We start from the raw sequence: 17,640 nt of genomic DNA, 5'->3' as shown, positions 1-17,640 counted from the left end.
GATGCTAGTGTTACTTGTATTTTCTCTCAATCTCCTTCACCTCAAATTTCTAATATAGTATCATAGTTTATCCTAACGATTCTTGTTGTTGGGCTTATCAAACAACCCACTATTAGGCCATTATTAAACCACCTGCAAATGTCTAATCCTGCAAAAGATTACGTTCGAGATGTTCAATTCTCAATGTGAGGTAGTGTTTTGGATATCCTACATCGAGTAGTGATAAAGCTAACCAAGTGTATATAAATGGGGTAATCCTCACATTACAAGTTGATTTTGTAATGTTGAGTTAGACTCTTAACTCATTTTCTTAAGATGATATCAAAGTTTATCCTAATAATTATTGGTGGGCTATTAGGTCACTCGTTATCAAGCTATAATCAACCACCCACAAATGTGTAGTCTTGCAAACTTTACATTCAAAATGTCTGAACCTCGGCATGAAAAGTGTATGTTGAGTTCTACACCGATTAAAGATAAGATCATAATAGTGTATATAAGTAAAGAGCAATCGTTGTCTTACAAATCAATTTTATAAGATTGAGTTAGACTCTAAACCTATTTTCTTAAATCTAACATACCATATATGATGTATTAGGCCTATGCACGAATCAAAGACTATTAAAAGCTCCCTAATAAATTTAGGAATTTTTTCAACCACTTATTTTCTCTTTCCTTCTTAATTACAAACTAACTTAAACACTTGAGTTCTTATAGACACACCTCCAAAACTCACACCAAATCACCGTCATTAATTATATTATAAATAAAGAAATATTTTTATATTTTTTGTAGGAGAAGAATATAATCAATAAAGAGTTTTAAATATTTTTATATTATGAGTTCATATTTTTGCTCCCAAGGCTTAAAATAAGTACGGACACTTGGGAGATTAGTATATTATTGGAATATAATGCATCAAAACATCATATGCCAAGCCTAATTTTTCATCTTGATCTCCAAAATTGGCAAGCATCGTTATTTTAGTCTTTAAATTTAACAAAAAAAAATCTAAATATAGTTCATCATTCAAGTAACTTTAATAGATCATCTTATATGGTACATTAGGTGCTTATTTGACACACATACATCCATACAATCTATGTTCACAGACTATTTTAAAGAGTTTAGGCCAGATGTGAAATGTTTAAAATTTAGGGTTTAAAGACTAATTTTTCAATTAAATCCATGCATTTGGCACCCACAATCATGAGTCCCTAAATTTGACAAAATTAAAAATAAAAAAAAAATTCCTGACAATTGTATTAGTTTGTAAGTTATGCTAAGTTATGCTTGTTATCTTTAACAAAATATCCTAGTTATCACTTAAGTGTCTTCTTAGAATACATGTTGAAGGATCTTCATATCTTAGTTAGGGTGACTAGGATTCTATACCTTCATATTTGTCACCACACCTCTACTTTCCACTAATTATTTTAATTAGCTTTTATATTAATCATTCATTTTAATTATACACGTAATATTTGCTTCTTCTACACTCGTTTCTTACACATTTTCTTCTCTCTTCCTACATGTACTTGTGAAAATCCAAAAACTCAATCTGTTCACTTTTTTTTATTCTTTCAAATTAGATTTAGTAATACATGCAAACGGGTATTTTTCTTTTTTTAATAATGTAATTCACGTTGGGGGTTGAACTAGAATAATGGAGTAATTTGCAATAGGGGTGAAAAAGTCCAAAATAATGTGGGGATCATATGGAAACATCCTTTTATTTTTGTTATAAATTAGTTTCAAGTTGGATTTATTTGTACATGCAATTAGGATTTTTTTCAATAATATAACTGACATTGGGGGTTGAAATAAAATAATTGAGTGTTTTGCAATAGTTGAGTGTAGGTGTGTTCAAAATCGAAAACAAACACAAAAAATTTGAAAACCAATGACAAACTACAAACTAACTACTTTGTTTGATTCTTATTTTTCTAAACTACAAAGTTCAATTCGGTTTGCAGTTTAGGAATGTGAAATCAATCCAAATCAAACTATACTTGTATGTAAATATATTTTTTCTCTTCTAATTACATAGTGTAAATATACAACATTGGCACCTAAGATATAAAAAAAAAAAGTGTTTTACAAAACAGTAAACTAAAAAAAATTTCTCTTTCAAATATTCATCATAATATTTAATATATTTTATTTAAAAAGTATTTTTTATAAAATTATAAGCTACTAAACTAAATTTTAGATTAGTATATTATGAATCATTTATAATGTTCAAAAATAATTTTATCTTAAATTACACACTATATGAGAAAAAATATTTAATACAATAACTAAAAGTATATTAAAGAAATATTTTTATTAAAATAATAAGATAAGAATTAGTGTTAAATATATTGAATGACCAAAATATTTTAATATTTATATACTTTTAATTTTATCTTCGGCGTACATATTTTAAACAAATAATATAATATTACATATTTTTAACTAATTTTTAAATAACAGATTTTCAAAACCACAAAAATTGAATCAAACTAAATCACACAAGATTAATTTAGTATGGTTTGAATTTCATAATACATTTAAATCAAACCAAAACGAACCACACTTAATTTTTTATTTATTTAATTTGAGTAATTTTTAAGCTAAAAATCAAACCAAACCATATCATTAAAATCCCTAGTTAAGTCTAAATGACATGGAAACCAAATAAGAATATCTTTATTATTAATGTAGAATAAGGATATTAATGTAATACACATCATCTGCAATATAGATTCAATATAAGGGAATTTTCCAATGATCGGTTTTACAGTCTTTTCAACCATGAAAGTAAGAGAACAAGATTTTCTTTTGTGTTTATTTCTAATTAGAAAATATCATCTTATTTTCCTTTATCTACAATTTTCAAAATTTTATATGGGAAATAGTAAAAAATAAATAAATAACAAGGATAGAAAATATTTTTAATATTTTTTATACAAACTATTTGAAAATAAGAAATAAAATGAAAATAAAGTAATATTTTTATTACTAAAAAATCTGAAATCTAACATTCCTTAACACTAAAAGGAAATCTTGTCCAACTATCGGCAGTTTGCACTCCAACTTCATTTTTATGGTTAAATTTGGCAATGGGCCCTCCCCATTAATAATTTCCTCAATATCTCCTTAATTGAGCAATTGAAGTAGCCTAAATTGGAAGCCCAAGAAACAGATTCATTTTTGTTTTGTATGTGTAGTCCTCCAGCACCTCAAATAGGAAGCACGCTACCAGCAGAGGTGTTGGGGATGTTTGACACTCCTCCAATACCAACACACAATGAAGGGAGTGAATGTGGACTAGAGTTGATCGGTTTGAGTGTGTTAGTTGATCCGATCAAAATTCAATGAATTGAGTTTAGTTAAATTTGTATATTCTTTTTTGAAATTCAATCCAATCGACTGAATTTTATTAATTATATTAATATAATTAAATTTATTCATTTTTTATAAAAATTTAAATGTTTCATAATAGATGTATATTATTTGATATCTTATTATAAATGTAATGTTATCACTGATAAATAATGATACAAACTAAATTTGAAAATAAATATATTGTATTATTACAATATTATCAACTCAAAAATACAATGCTCATTACTAAACAAAAGTGATAAAAAAATATTATTCTAAATAAATGATTACACTAACTTATTATTATAATATATATATATATATATATATATATATATATATCCAAATCAAACAGGTAAAAAAACACAAACTTGCTATCTGATTCGTATAATACTGAATTTTAATCGAGTCGGATTAGAATTTGATCTAAATACTAAAAAAAAAATCAATCTAAACTGATTAGATTAATTTGAATTCGTGAATTACTACTCACTTACACCCCTAAAATCATGAACATTTGTCAGGAAAATTTTTGTGGTGTACTTTTTTTTTTTTAAACTTCAACGCTACTCGAACACACCTTAAATGACTCCACACAGTTATAGACACAATTATTATTGTTGTACTAATCTTTTTAAAATTAAAAATATAATTGTAATAAATAAATAAATTTCTTAATTTGTTTTTTTAAGTATTTTGTATGTGACTCTTTATTAAGGGTCTTAACAAGTTAGTTAACTGTTTTAATGTAATGCGACAAAGTTCTAGTGCTGCGAAATTTTCTTTTCAATGATAATGATACCTGATAATTACAAAATATTGATCAATTTAGTAACTTTTGTGTGATATATGTGTGTGATTGTCAAACTCTCGTGTCCTATATTTTAAAATTTAGACGTGTCTTGTGTCTTGTGTTGGTGTCAATGCTTTATAGAGTATTATAATAGGTTAGACATACAACTCAAAAAAAAATGAAGAAAAAAAACCTTAACAAAAATTTAAAACTTGTTTAGTAATCAAAATATGATTAAAAAAAATGTATGTATATATATAATCAGTGTTTACTTTTCAAAAGATGTAAAAAAAATAAAAAGTGTTATAACTTTTAGTAATATATTTAATTTTCAAATGAAAAGTTATTCTTTTGTTAAAATTACTTATAATTTTCTTCAAAATAAGTAAAAAGTAACTTTTGACTATATTTAATTTTTATGAATTACAAAAGCATTATAAAAATATTTAATGTTAACTAAATTATACAAAATTATTTTTATTTATAAAGTTACTTTACTTAATATATATATATATATATATATATAATAAAAATTTAATTATCATTTAAATGTTTATTAAAAATATTTGAACAGTATTTTAATTTAATGAGAATAACTTATGTGAAAATAAAAATCAATCCCAGTCCTTAAATTAAAATAAAAGCATAAGATTAAAAGACCCACTTAAAATTGCCATTACCAATTCACCACATGGATGTAACAATAATGATGATAGAAAAATAAAGTCATAGGAATGACGATGAGAAAGGTAGTAGTGATGACTATGGTAAGGAGGTGATTTGAGGGAGGGATTCAAAGGGGGAAAGAGAGACTATCCTATCTTATTATATTCTGACTCGGCTTCCCTCTCGATATAAGAAATACACTGCATTAACATAATAGGATGGCTAGTAAGATTAAAAAAAAATCATATCTTATTGGTGCACTAAACAGCTTATTCCAACATAATAGAATAGTTCACCAAATATAGCTCCTTAATCATCAGGACCTTTTTCTGTTCTTTTTCCTCTCTCTCCCCTACTTTTTTTTCTTCTTTCCAACAGCGCCCATATTCCCTGTGTGGTTTCTGTGTAACTCTTTAAAAAATTTAACCAACTGTCCCCATTATAGTTTTACTGAACTCATGTTGCGGAGAGGTCATAAAACCAATAAAAGGTAGCAGCAGTTAGCACTTAGCAGTTTAATTGTCCAAAAAAGTGAGCTTTTCTGTCTTGGCCATACCATACATTTCCAAAATATTGACTTCAATGGCCATTAACAATATAATTTCATGCCAGTGATAGAAATGTTCTATCCAAAAAAAAGGGTGGGGAAAAAGCATATAGAGGGCAGCTAAAATCAAGGCCCCTGGTTCCAAGTTCGTCAACCAAGCTCTAATAAAAAAGAATTAGCTTCAAATGCAATGCTGAATGATGTCCTAGTAAAAGAAAAAAAAATGGAAATTAGAAACTCTTCCGAGGACAAATGCATTCTACTAAAAGCATTATTCTCTTCTCAACACTTAGCTAGTGTGTGACATAGGCTTCATGAAAGCTTACCTGAGCTTTGTTGTATTATCCGCAATTTGGTAGACTCTACAAAAGTAACACAACACCAATCACCACTTAATGCGAGTTAGATAATAAAATGTCATTATATTGGAATCCAAAGGAACTGACCTCAATCACGCTTAGTGCCTAGCATTTTCAATGCTAGCTCCCATGCGACAATTGTCGCAGCATTAGCTGGAAATGCTCGACTTATTGTAGGACCCAAACCCGTGTAGCACCCCTTCAATCCAGCCCTTCGGTAGACCTACAAATGACACCACTTTTGGTATATCTTTTATATATATATAAATGATTGGAAATTAAAGAAGCAATATAGAAAGCTTTAAGAAAGCTTACTGAATGCAAGACCCGAAAAGGATTTCTTGGACAGTTTTTATCAGGGTCTGTCTGAATTAAAGTCTTTGCCACGTCAAGAGGCAAAACCGTCAACCAAAACTGGTAGAACAATAGAGAAAAATCACAACAAAAAAAGATTCAGTGGGGTATTTAGTTCTCAACCATAGCAGAAAACAAACATGTTTAGTTATCAACATGCTTACAGCCACACCACCGAGGCCACCAGTAACGATCCCAATTCCAATATCAGCCAGATTGCTGTAACTAGATGAAGAAGCTTTGATATTTGAATGCATGTGATAACGAACATTTTCGTATACACTCAAAAAGACAGCATTCCCTATAGATTCTCTAAGGAATGTTGCACAACCTCCACGAAAAATTCCTTTCACCTGAAAGGAACGCCATCAGCTATAACACATTAATCACGGTGTTGCAGAATGTTGTAGAATGTTCTCACCCCTTCAGTTTTTACTGTTTTAAGGGCACAATCAAGGGGACTACTATATCTACTGGACATAGGAACCAAAGAGTCGGTGCCTTGTATCTGCATCCTACACTGGAGAAGTCCAAATTTAAATTAGCATTGTTGTTAGAGACGATACAAGTTACAATGATACACATACACTACAGGTTCACTTTACCTTTATCAGCTCTGTGGGACCTAATACAAAACTGATGATGGCACCACTAAAAGCTGCAGATGGAACTATCACTTGAAGCCGTGGTTCCCCACTTTGAACTCCCCCCTGGATTATTGTAGGGAAACAAAGTAGAAGGCATGAACTAAAGCACACCAAGAAATAAAAGATACACTCACAAAACCATTAATTAAAAAGAATATCATAAAATTCTATCTCAAAACAAGTTGTGCTGATTGGTGCAATGTCAAATCAAGATAAACCTCATTTAAGTCATTTCATGCACACCTGAAGATACAGTTTTGTCTGAGAATAAATGCCAAAAAAGAGTGAGCCTTCGACAGCCATCCCAATAAAAGATGATGTTGCTCCTCTATAAAGTCCTTTGATCTGAAAGAGTTATTACAAAATTACATATGGAAGTCTCAAACCAATCCCCTCAAAATCTCTACTTAAAACTAAAAAGAAAACAAAGCATTACATATATTGTTAGAGATATTAAAATCATTTATAGACTCTTGGAGTTTTGGACATGCGACTTCTGATTTTATAGAATAAGTGAAGTTAAGCCTAGCTAAACTTTTACAAATAATTAACCAAATATGTCATAGTCACAAGGTTCTGTGAAATATAATCTCAAGTTCAGACATGACATCCCTTCTTCTCTAGGAAGATAGTTCTCAAAGCAATTTATTTTGTCCCTATAATAAGACTCTAGAAATAGAAGATAAACCTTAGATGGACAGATAACTTCATTACTTATCAGATGATGTGATGTCTCATAATTGATAGAATGTTCAATGTAAATTACCGGACAAAAAGTAATGGCCCCACTACATGCTTATATTGTGATATACTACGATTGACCAGACTTAGATCTTTTATACACAAGAAAGCTTATACACCAGCATAGATACAAATTAGAATTTATCTAATATATCAAATTCCTATGTGGAATTTGAATGAAAAACCCAATTTCATCCTTTGAAAGTTAAAGATCAATAGCCATACTCCTTCAGTCTTCAATATCCTAGCAGTGCAATGCAATCCGCTTCTATAATGAATCATATGTGCTTCTGTATTGTGCTTTTGCAGCTTCACCTGATAAATAGGGAAAAAATAGTTTACGGATGGGCTAAAATTTTGAAAGTAGATAACAATTAAAACATAACATAATAAAAAAATCATCATGGAGTCACCAACAAACATGCAAGGAAGAATCTAAAATAGATATAAATGAGTATGATGGATAAAGATACTGTAGAAGACTGTGGACCTAAAGAAAATAGGAAAAAAAAAAAGACCAATTCCTCTCTGCAACTGAAGAACCATGATATAGAAAAAAATGTTCAAAACTTGGTATGCTTATGTTCTCTAATGCATAAATTTAAAATTTCAGAAATTTCTCATCTTTTCTTAGCTTAGTAATATTATCCCCCTTCCAAAATGCAACATATGAGAAGTCTTAATGTTAAGGAACTGTAAATCTTTGTAAACCAGGATCATATTCTCTAGTGCATAAACATGATACTGCTGATCAAATGACTCTATGCATAACATTAATGTAAATTATAATTATATATGTTTTAGCACCATTCCCTGTTCAGCAACAAGTCATATTATTTTCCTATAATCCTATTCTTGCTTATATTCCACATATTATTTAATCATGATAATTTTTTCAGACAACTTTAGACTCCAATGTTTCTGCTCTGCATGTTTATCAATTTATGCTACAAACCACAGAAAGGGATACCCTTTCATCATAATTGCATTTAGAAAAGCTTGATTCTATGCCTGAGGGCTTTTCAAGCTTTCTTCAGGGCTTTGGGATAATGATCTTATTTGAAAGTTCATGGGTGCCCCCCCCATGGAGAACCTGTCATTATCTATAACAAAAGCAAACAACTTGATAAGGAAAGCAGTCAACAACATCGCACGTGCCAAGTGATGAGAAAATTATTATCATTTTCTTCCTAGATCACTTAAAAATAATAAAATTCTTAAATTTTCCAACAAAAAGAGAATTCTAAAATTTGCTATTATTTTCTCCATTATTTGTTATGAGGGTGAGCCTTAGCTCAATGGTAAGGCTTCCTTGTGACCTGGAGGTCACAGGTTCAAATCTTGGAAACAGCCACTTTGCTTATGAGAATAAGTTAGCGTACATCTACCCTCCCAAAGCCCACTAGTTGTGAATCTTGAGCACTGGGTCACTAATGGACCAAGTTCTGAATAGGCAGTAATAATTCTGTGTTAGGATGTTATTAAGCAGTATATTAACAATTTTAATGATATATATAGGCTGTGTGACAGACTTGTTGAAGACAATTAAGGTGTCAGACTGTTATTTATGGTGTTTTGAAGCAAGAAACTCCTTGTTAGGAGGAAACCCTAAATTTATTAGGAGAAACCTTGTGTTTGATGTTTGTGGTCAGATCCGACCCAAAAACCAGATTATTTCTACAATTTATTCAGACTTCAGTGCATTTATTCCTTGAGTCTAATAGCCACCCATTTTTTCTCCATTTATTTGTTATCATAGTCATACTAATTATACATGCTTGAATTATTTGGAAAGGTTAACCATAAAGCACTGACATGAATTAAACAAGCAAATCAGTAATACTTTAAAAGCCCTGAATCATCATATCATCCCTATATTGCGTATAAGTTAAGATCTATTATATCATCCTATGCACAAACCAGCAATTCTCAAAAAAGACAAGAACACTAGAACTTAGTCATTAAGCTAGTTTAAGTAATACGTAGAAGCTCAACACAATCCAACACAGTGCTTGTTTTTATACAATCTCAGAAGAGCTTCTGAAAGGTTTTTTCTACCCAAAAATAAAAACTAAGCTTGTATTCAAACACGTTGATACTATACCCACTTTACACACAGTAGAATGAACAAATGTTTAGCTGCTCAATCAACCATGAAAATGACAAACAAAACTATACAACAGTAACCACATTAGGTGTCAGGTCAGTAAAAACATAAATGAAAATGAAGCCATTGAAAATTCAATTTATACACTTGCTCAGAACAATGGAGGGTTGAAACTTGAAATTAGTTCACCCCATTTTGAAGTGCCCTAAACAAGCACAGGGCATAACAACGTAAAAACAATTACTATGAAATAAAGCAATGGGGTGCATAAAAGTTGAACCTTGACGGTGTCAAAGGGGTGGCCAGTGGCTACAGCGGCAACACCGGCGAGCAAGCCAGCCACATACTCCTTGTACCCTGAAGATGAAATCTCCGCCGCCATGCCTAGGATTGGAGTAATCAGCTACATACGAACTACGTTGTTACTGTTTGTAACAAGTGTGTGTGCCCGCGCGCGTGTCTCCACGAGCGAATCCTTGACCGCCAGAGTGTGTGAGCGTTAACGCCGCGGTCGCCGGAAACACTGACAAGGTTACTGAATTAATGTCTCAGAGAAACACCGATGGTGGCCCTCTGGCAAAAATAAAACTTATTATTGGGATAAGAACGATTTTATTTTTTTAGAAAAATATATATATATATTTGTTTTTGGATAACTCCTAGGGATGTACTTTGATGACTTGTTTGGTTTACTAAAGATAAAAATAAAAAGTAAAAATAAGATGATTGAATAATTGTTATGTAGAAGAAAAAGAAATAAATGAACGAATCTAATATATTTAATTTAAGGTTTAATTGTGTTTTTAATATTTTTGATTTGATTAATTCTCTTTTAGGTATTAAAATTTAAAATTTATGGTTTTAGGTTTTTAAAATATTAAAAATTAATATTGTGGTGTCTTAAATTTAAATTTTATTTTTTAATTTTTGTAACTTAAAAATATTATTTTAAATTTTTTTGTTTTTTAAATTTAAAATATGTGTTTTTAACTATAAATATATAAAAAAATTATTTTAATTTCCTGCTCAAATGTCATTAGTAATTTTTTAAACATAATTATTATACTAATGTTATTATTAGTGAAAATATCATATTAAAACAATTGATACAAAATTGTTTTAATCTATCATTAATAATTATGTTATTAGTAATTTTAAGAGTCTAAAATAATATTTTTTAAAATTATAGAAATTAAAAAATAAAGTTTAAATTTGAGAAATTAAAATAATAATTTTTATATTTTAAAAATTAAAATACATATTTGAGGGACAAAATAATATATATATATATATATATATATATATATATATATATATATATATATATATATATATAGGGATTAAAACTGTGAGACCCCATTTCTTTTCCGCTTCTCCTTTCTCTCCCTCACTTTCATAACTTTACTCTCTTATTCTCTTCCTTCCCCATTGACAAGCTTTTCCCCCATTCTCTCTTCTAATTTTTCTTCTATTCCTTGCTCTCTCAAGGTGCTAAGTAGTAGTGTTGGAAGCTAGCTGAGGCGTAGATTTCCTTTTCTTCTCCTTCTTCATCACTTTCTCCTTCCCAGAAGCTTGGAACTTCTCCTCTGAGGTAAGGGAAGTTAGATTGTTGCTGGTTGTTTGGAATTGAGTTTAGAAACTCATGTGTTGGTTGCTTTTAGAAGATTGATGGTTTGATGGATGAAAAATGTGTTTTCGGGTTTTCGGGGTTTTGGAAAAAAAAATGGGGTTTTGATGTTTTCATGGTTGCATGTTGTTAAAGCTGTGATTTTTGAGCTGTTTGATGATAATGTGGTTCATTGAATGGATTGCATGTGGCTTAGCTGGTTGTTTTTGCAGGTTTTGATGAAAATTTTCAAAGTTTGAGAGTTGTTGCTTGATAGGGCGCCGGGCGTAGTTCTTGACGCCGAGCGCGTGACCATCAGAGGATTATATTGGTCAAGCCCGCCAGGCACAAGGTTGTGTGCGCCGGGCGAGCTTGAGAATGGAAGCCCCTGGATGGCTCACGTCAGGCATGGTTGGACCGCGCTGGGCACGATATCAGTCAGGGACTCACCTTGTTGGGGTTCTGGTATGGCACCGAGCGTGATTACGTCTCGTCGGGCGTGGAGACTCCTTGGGAGTCTTTGCCAAGGGGGCGCCGGGCGCAATTGGTATTGCGCCGGGCGTGAGACCTTGGAGAGGTCTCTTCCTTCCCTATGCCGAGTGCGGGTTTGGTACGCTGGGCGCGTGAGACTCCTGAGAGTCTCTGCCTTCGTTTGCGCTGGGCACAATTAGTATTGTGTCGGGCGCGTTTGAGCCTTGGAGCTCTCTGGTTGGTCCACGCCAGGCGCAAGTACTCTTGTGTCAGGCGCGAATGTGTTCTTTCTTTAATATGCTGATTTAAGCTGTTAATGCTGAATGTTGTTTAAGCTGATTAATGATGAGTTGTGCTGTGAGATGTTCATGCTGAATTATGATGTTTAAGCTGTATTGTTGTAAAAGTTAAGCTGTGTCGTATGTTGTATGATGTTATTGCTGCTATGTTGTGTTGTGCTGAATGTTGAATATAAATTGTTATAGGTCGTAAGGCTGAGTTGTTGTATGTCGTAAGGCTGAGCTGTTGTAGGCCGTAAGGCTGAGCTGTTATAGGATATCTTCGAGCTGATATGCGTGACGACGCATTGTTTGTTTAATGTTGTTTTGCTGAATGATGTGAGGTGTATATATGATGTGTTGTATGTTGATCTTGCTGAACTTAATGATGTGCTGATAAGCTGTAGCTGTTTATAATTTCTGTACTTATATATATATATGCTGATTCTTTTCACTAGCTTACCCTTATTATTTCCATATGGTTTGGATTGCATGATCATACTGTGTATGAGAGCAGAGTAGGAATAAGCTGATGTATTGAGGCAGGTCTGCAACTGACAGATGGAGAGGATCTGTTTTGTTGTTTTTGACTACCTAGTGTAGTTAGGCTGATGGTTGTTGTATATTTGACTTTGAGCCCCAGGCTAGACATATGTGTATATATATTCTATTTTTATATATGTATGCTCTATTCTGCGTGGTGTTGTTTGTTGTGTGACGGCTAGGCGGGTCGTTACAAAAACAATATCTTTTAAAATTATATGGACTAAAATACAAATTTTAAAATTTTAAAACTAAAATAATAATTACTCCAAGTTTAGAGGACTATTAAGTCCTATTTAATATTTATAAAATGCACAAATGTTTTAAAATAAAAATAAGATATAATAATTTATTTTTTAAATTGTGATTACAATCATAAAATGTATAATAATATTTTTTTTAATGTTTATTTTTTTATATTTTGTTTGGAAAGAAAATATTTTGGTGTGAGATTTACTATATTCTTTATTATTATTATTTTCTTTATTTTTTTTTTGGTAAAATAGGGGGCTAAAGCCCAATCAAATAATCAATAAATTGAAAGAAAAGCAGAATTATCTGCTAATAACAAGTGATAAATAAAAGACGGAGGAGACTCGTAAAAAAAAAAGTCTTCCTCTAAAACCATCCCGCGCTTAGCAAGAGTGTCCGCAACTAAATTTACTTCTCTTGAAATATGGTAACATGAAAACAAGGAGAATTGATTACTCAGCTCTCTTATCTCTTGAACAAGGTCAAAATATGGGTGAGAACCAAAGCAACCTTCATTAACAAGCCTCACTGCAGTGGAAGAATCCGACTCAATTATCACCTGACGACCCAAATTCCTATTAACTAGAATGCGCAATCCATGTAGAATGGCCTATAGCTTCGATTTAAGGATGGAGCACATACCTAACTTCCTTGTGAATGCCACCACGAACCTGCCATCTGAGTCCCGGATCACTCCTCCACATGAGGCCATATTCTCTCTAGACACAGCCCCATCACAATTTAGTTTTAAGATACCTTCTGGAGGTTTCATCCAACTGAGTCTAGAGTTATAATTAACTTCCCCAACTTGTGATTGTTGATTAAGACCATATGTGGTAGCAGATATCATTCGAGCATTTATTTCATCTACTACTTGATTAGCTGTGATGGATTGGCCTTGAAAAATGGCTTTGTTTCGGTGGTGCCATAATGAATCCAATGTAATAGCAAATCTATAGTTCCACCCAGGAGGGGAACGATTAGAGTTTGATAAGTTCTTCTACAACCAGGGTTGTAAATTATCTTGATCTGCAAGCATCCAAGATGGATCTCTACATGACTTGAACCACACTTCTTGGGCAAATCTGTAATCCCTGAGCACATGTAGACTATCTTCCTCACCTTGTAAGCAGACACTGCACAATGGATTCATTGTCATTCTACGTCGAGCACGACAAGAGTTTGTCAATAAACTTCCATGTGCTACTCTCCATAAGAATACACGAACCCTTTCAGGGCCCTTCCACTTCCAAATAGTTTTAAACAAGGGGGATCTAGGGGGAAGGGAAAGATTTGCAGCAACACCATAAGCTGATTTAATTGTAAACTCTCCATCTAAGATCTGATTCCAAATCACCCTATCCATTCCAGCATCATCTGATGGCGGAGATTGACTCTGAATAGCTATCCATAACTCATGAGGGATCCATGACTCAATCTGCGACAGCTCCCATTCCCCTTGTTCATTTGTGTAGTCTTTGACTGATTTGAATAGGTCAACTAGGGGAATATCCACCAAGGCCTTTTGAAGAAGAGGAGGGTTTCCAGATAGCCAATTATCTAACCAAAAGTTAACTCTTCGACCATTACCTACTCTCCACCGCACCTGATGGATCACCAAATTCCATGAATCACATATTCCTTGCCATAAGTTAGACATTCTGGGTCTCCTCTCGACTTTTGGGATAGTGTCATTTGAACATTTATACTTAGCTCTGATAACCTTCACCCATAGTTTGTGAGGCTCTGTTATCAAACTCCAACAATTTTTCATCATGAATGATGTATTGACATCACGCATCCGTCTCAAACCAAGCCCCCCATGTTCCTTTGGTAGACATAATTTCTGCCACCCAATGGCATGATGTCTCCTGTGATCTACATTATCTCCCCACAGGAAGTTACGAAAAATACGGTCAGCCTCATCACACAACAAACGAGGGAGCTGAACAGTTTGCATTGTATAAGAAGGGAGCGCTGCTAAAACTGATTTGGTAAGTGTAAGCCTCCCTGCAAAGGAAAGATTTCTAGCCTTCCAACCACTCATCCTTTGATGAAGTCTGTCTATAATACCTTGATAGGAAGCCCTACTCACCCTACTATGATGAGTAGGGATACCTAGGTACTTACCTAAGTCATCTATTTGTTGGAAACCAAGTGCAGAACTAATAGAGGTTTTGACAGAAAAGTCCACGTTCTTTGAGAAGAAAACACATGTTTTCTCAATGTTAATTTTTTGCCCTGAGCTTGCATAGAAGGCGTTCAGACAAGATTGGATAATTTCTGCTTGCTCTAAAGAAGCTTCAGCAAACAACACTAGGTCATCCGCAAAGGCTAGATGTGACAAAGCAGGCCCTTCCTTAGATAGTTTAATAGGCTTCCACAGATTCTCAGACACCTTTAGATTAATCAGCTGGAAAAGACGTTCCATGCATAGAACAAATAAGTATGGGGATATGGGATCTCCTTGTCGAAGGCCACATGTGGGTTGGAACTCCTCAAGGGCTTCTCCATTCCAAAGCATGCGAAGATTTGAAGTTGAAATGCAAGCCCAAACTATATCAATGAATTTTTGGGGCAAGTGAATGTCATGAAGGGTCTCTTTTACAAAGCTCCACTTTAGACGATCATACGCCTTTTCAAGATCAATCTTGAGAGCCATCCAATCTTTTCTTCCGGATTTGTAGCGCATAGAGTGTACAACTTCTTGAAAAATAATAACGTTGTCCTTACTATTCCGATGTGGAATGAAGCTGCACTGGTTGGGATGAACTAACTTATCCATAACCTGTCGAAGACGATGAGATAAAACCTTTGTCAGGATTTTGTAGGACACGTTACATAGTCCTATAGGTCTCATCTGTCTTAGATGTGTTACACTTTCCATTTTAGGAACTAAAGTAATCAAGGTAGAATTAATATTGGCAACTAAAGATGGATTATCTTCAATATCATGCAGTAGGCGACAGACTGCAGATCCAACAATGTCCCATTGGGATTGGTAGAAGATTGTTGGAAGGCCATCAGGTCCCGGTGCTTTTAATCCCCCCATCTGTTTGACCACAAGCAGTATCTCTGTATCACTAATGGGTTTCCCAATCTCTTGCAACTCTTCTTGCTCTAACAAAGGAAAAGCATGTGAGAGGCAAAAAGGAGGCGAAACAGTCGTATCAGAGAATAAAGCTTTATAGAAGTTTGTTACCATTACTTCTAAATCTTCCTATCGAGAAACCCAATTATCATTCTCATCCATTAACTTTTCAATACGATTCCTTCTTCGACGTACAATAGTCGTTCCATGAAAAAAGCGCGTGTTCCTATCCCCCAACATAAGCCATTTACATTTTACAACGAGATTTCTGTAGCCAAAATATTTCTTCTTGCACCAAGATACGATCCAAGCTAGTCCATAACTCAGCTTGTAATCTTTCTAGATAGTGGTTTGGACCCTTTAGGAGTTCACGAGCAATGCCATTTAGCCGACGTAGGAGACGGTGCTTAGCATGAAAGATATTTCCAAAGGTGGCCTTATTCCACTCCTTCAAGGCACCCTTAGTATGATCAATACGGAGACTCCAATTATAATGAGTATTCCATTGTTTTTTCAAAAAGGCTGAAAAGGAATCATGAGTAAGCCATGCAGCTTCAAAACGAAAAGGCCGTCTACCACTGCGAACGTAACAACCCGAAGAAAACTTTACGAGAATTGGAGCATGATCGGACTTTAAGGGGTTAAGATGAGTGAGAGAAGCCTCCGGAAATAATATACGCCAATCAAATGAAGCTAACGATCTATCCAACCTTTCAAACACTGGACCCCTACGCCAAGTAAAAGGAGCTCCATTATATCCAATATCCAAGAGTTGACATTTATTCACAAACTCTCGAAATGCAGTATCACCTCTAAGGCTAGCACTAACTGAACCACCTGAGCGTTCATATGGTCTAAGGACAGCATTAAAATCACCTATTAAGTTCCACGGCCCATCAATCAAATTTCCAATCCTGCTAAGGTCATTCCATAGAGAAATACGACCTTGAGGTTGAGGGCTGGCATACACTAGAGTACAATACCAAGGCTTTTCCCCATTGAGAATCTTTAGGTGAATAAATTGTGAGTTATTTTCCAGAATATCAAGGTGCCATTGGCGTGAATCCCATAAACACCAGAGTCCTCCTGCTTGTCCATTAGCATGTACCAGAAAGGATTTATCTAGCGAAATCCTATTTATCACTCGTAAGGCTTTTTCACCACTAATATGAGTCTCCATGAGGCAAAGCATGCCTATGTTATATTCTTTAATCAAATCATTCATCAATGAAGAGAATCCCCGACTCCCAGCACCTCTACAGTTCCAGGTCAATAAATTCATTAAGAATTAGGAGAAAGATGGGGCTTGGAAGCCCCAGGTGAATCATTACATTTATCCATAGTAGACATACCACTTCTATCTTGGTAGCCGGGGTTAAATTGCTTGCTCATAGTTGCCGCAAACGCTTGCATTTCCTCATCAGGACCAACCACATGTGTCATAAGGTTGCTCATAAATTGAATTGAATTTTTTGTATTAGTCACCGATCGAATTCCATTTAACACCTGCTCAGTATTCTTTTGTTGATCCAAGACCGGAGTTGGTTTCATCCCAATGACAATATTCGAACTATGAGAATTCCCATTGGCTTTAATTAGCCTATCTTTCTTTTTGGTGGCCCCCGCTCCATTAGCATTATAATGGTTTGACTTTCCAAATGATGATTGGCAATTTTTCCCTGCCAACGGATCACGTACCTTTATTATATTATGTGAAACCGCATGCTTTGGAATATGATCATTGGTTACCACGTGCATGGGTTGCATGCTTGCCATCTCGTCATGGCCCACCAAGGATGCATCATAGTATGTTTTA

General features: G+C 33.6%; 2 protein-coding genes across 5 annotated transcripts; both read right to left on the bottom strand.

Annotated features, from left to right (window-relative positions):
- Positions 1–4,813: 4,813 nt before the first annotated feature.
- Positions 4,814–10,193, bottom strand: MBAC1 (Mitochondrial substrate carrier family protein). 4 transcript variants are annotated; one of them, XM_020347415.3, is made up of 10 exons: positions 9,864–10,192; positions 7,702–7,791; positions 6,979–7,080; positions 6,694–6,798; positions 6,510–6,608; positions 6,253–6,441; positions 6,050–6,148; positions 5,822–5,957; positions 5,702–5,737; positions 4,814–5,580 (listed from the first exon to the last, which is right to left on the bottom strand). In XM_020347415.3, the coding sequence occupies exons 1-8, from the start codon at positions 9,963–9,965 to the stop codon at positions 5,823–5,825; spliced, it is 921 nt and encodes a 306-aa protein (XP_020203004.1). In that variant the 5' UTR covers positions 9,966–10,192; the 3' UTR covers positions 4,814–5,580; positions 5,702–5,737; position 5,822. The 4 variants fall into 4 exon arrangements, with proteins under 4 accessions (XP_020203004.1, XP_020203005.1, XP_082927302.1 ...); XM_020347416.3 differs by lacking the exon at positions 5,702–5,737 and having other exon boundaries at positions 4,814–5,701; positions 9,864–10,193; XM_083071176.1 differs by lacking the exon at positions 5,702–5,737 and having other exon boundaries at positions 9,864–10,193.
- A 5,878-nt stretch (positions 10,194–16,071) lies between these two features.
- Positions 16,072–17,106, bottom strand: LOC109788639 (uncharacterized). The gene has a single exon (XM_020347414.1). The coding sequence runs from the start codon at positions 17,104–17,106 to the stop codon at positions 16,072–16,074; it is 1,035 nt and encodes a 344-aa protein (XP_020203003.1).
- Positions 17,107–17,640: the final 534 nt, after the last annotated feature.

Source organism: Cajanus cajan, chromosome 3 (genome assembly GCF_000230855.2).
Source record: "Cajanus cajan strain Asha chromosome 3, NIPB_CcT2T_4, whole genome shotgun sequence".
NCBI lineage: Eukaryota > Viridiplantae > Streptophyta > Magnoliopsida > Fabales > Fabaceae > Cajanus > Cajanus cajan.
Note: the sequence above shows the minus strand (reverse complement) of the source record. Positions and strands in the feature narration are given on the sequence as shown.

Bases quoted from the DNA above. Each gene is read 5' to 3' on its own strand.
- MBAC1 (XM_020347416.3), bottom strand. From the start codon at position 9,965: ATGGCGGCGGAGATTTCATCTTCAGGGTACAAGGAGTATGTGGCTGGC. The intron at 7,081-7,701 runs GTATGGCTATTG...TAACTCTTTCAG, and splicing joins GGATATTGAAGACTGAAGGA to ATCAAAGGACTTTATAGAGG. The intron at 5,958-6,049 runs GTAAGCTTTCTT...TGTCATTTGTAG, and splicing joins CTTTTCGGGTCTTGCATTCA to GTCTACCGAAGGGCTGGATT.
- LOC109788639 (XM_020347414.1), bottom strand. From the start codon at position 17,106: ATGAATTTATTGACCTGGAACTGTAGAGGTGCTGGGAGTCGGGGATTC.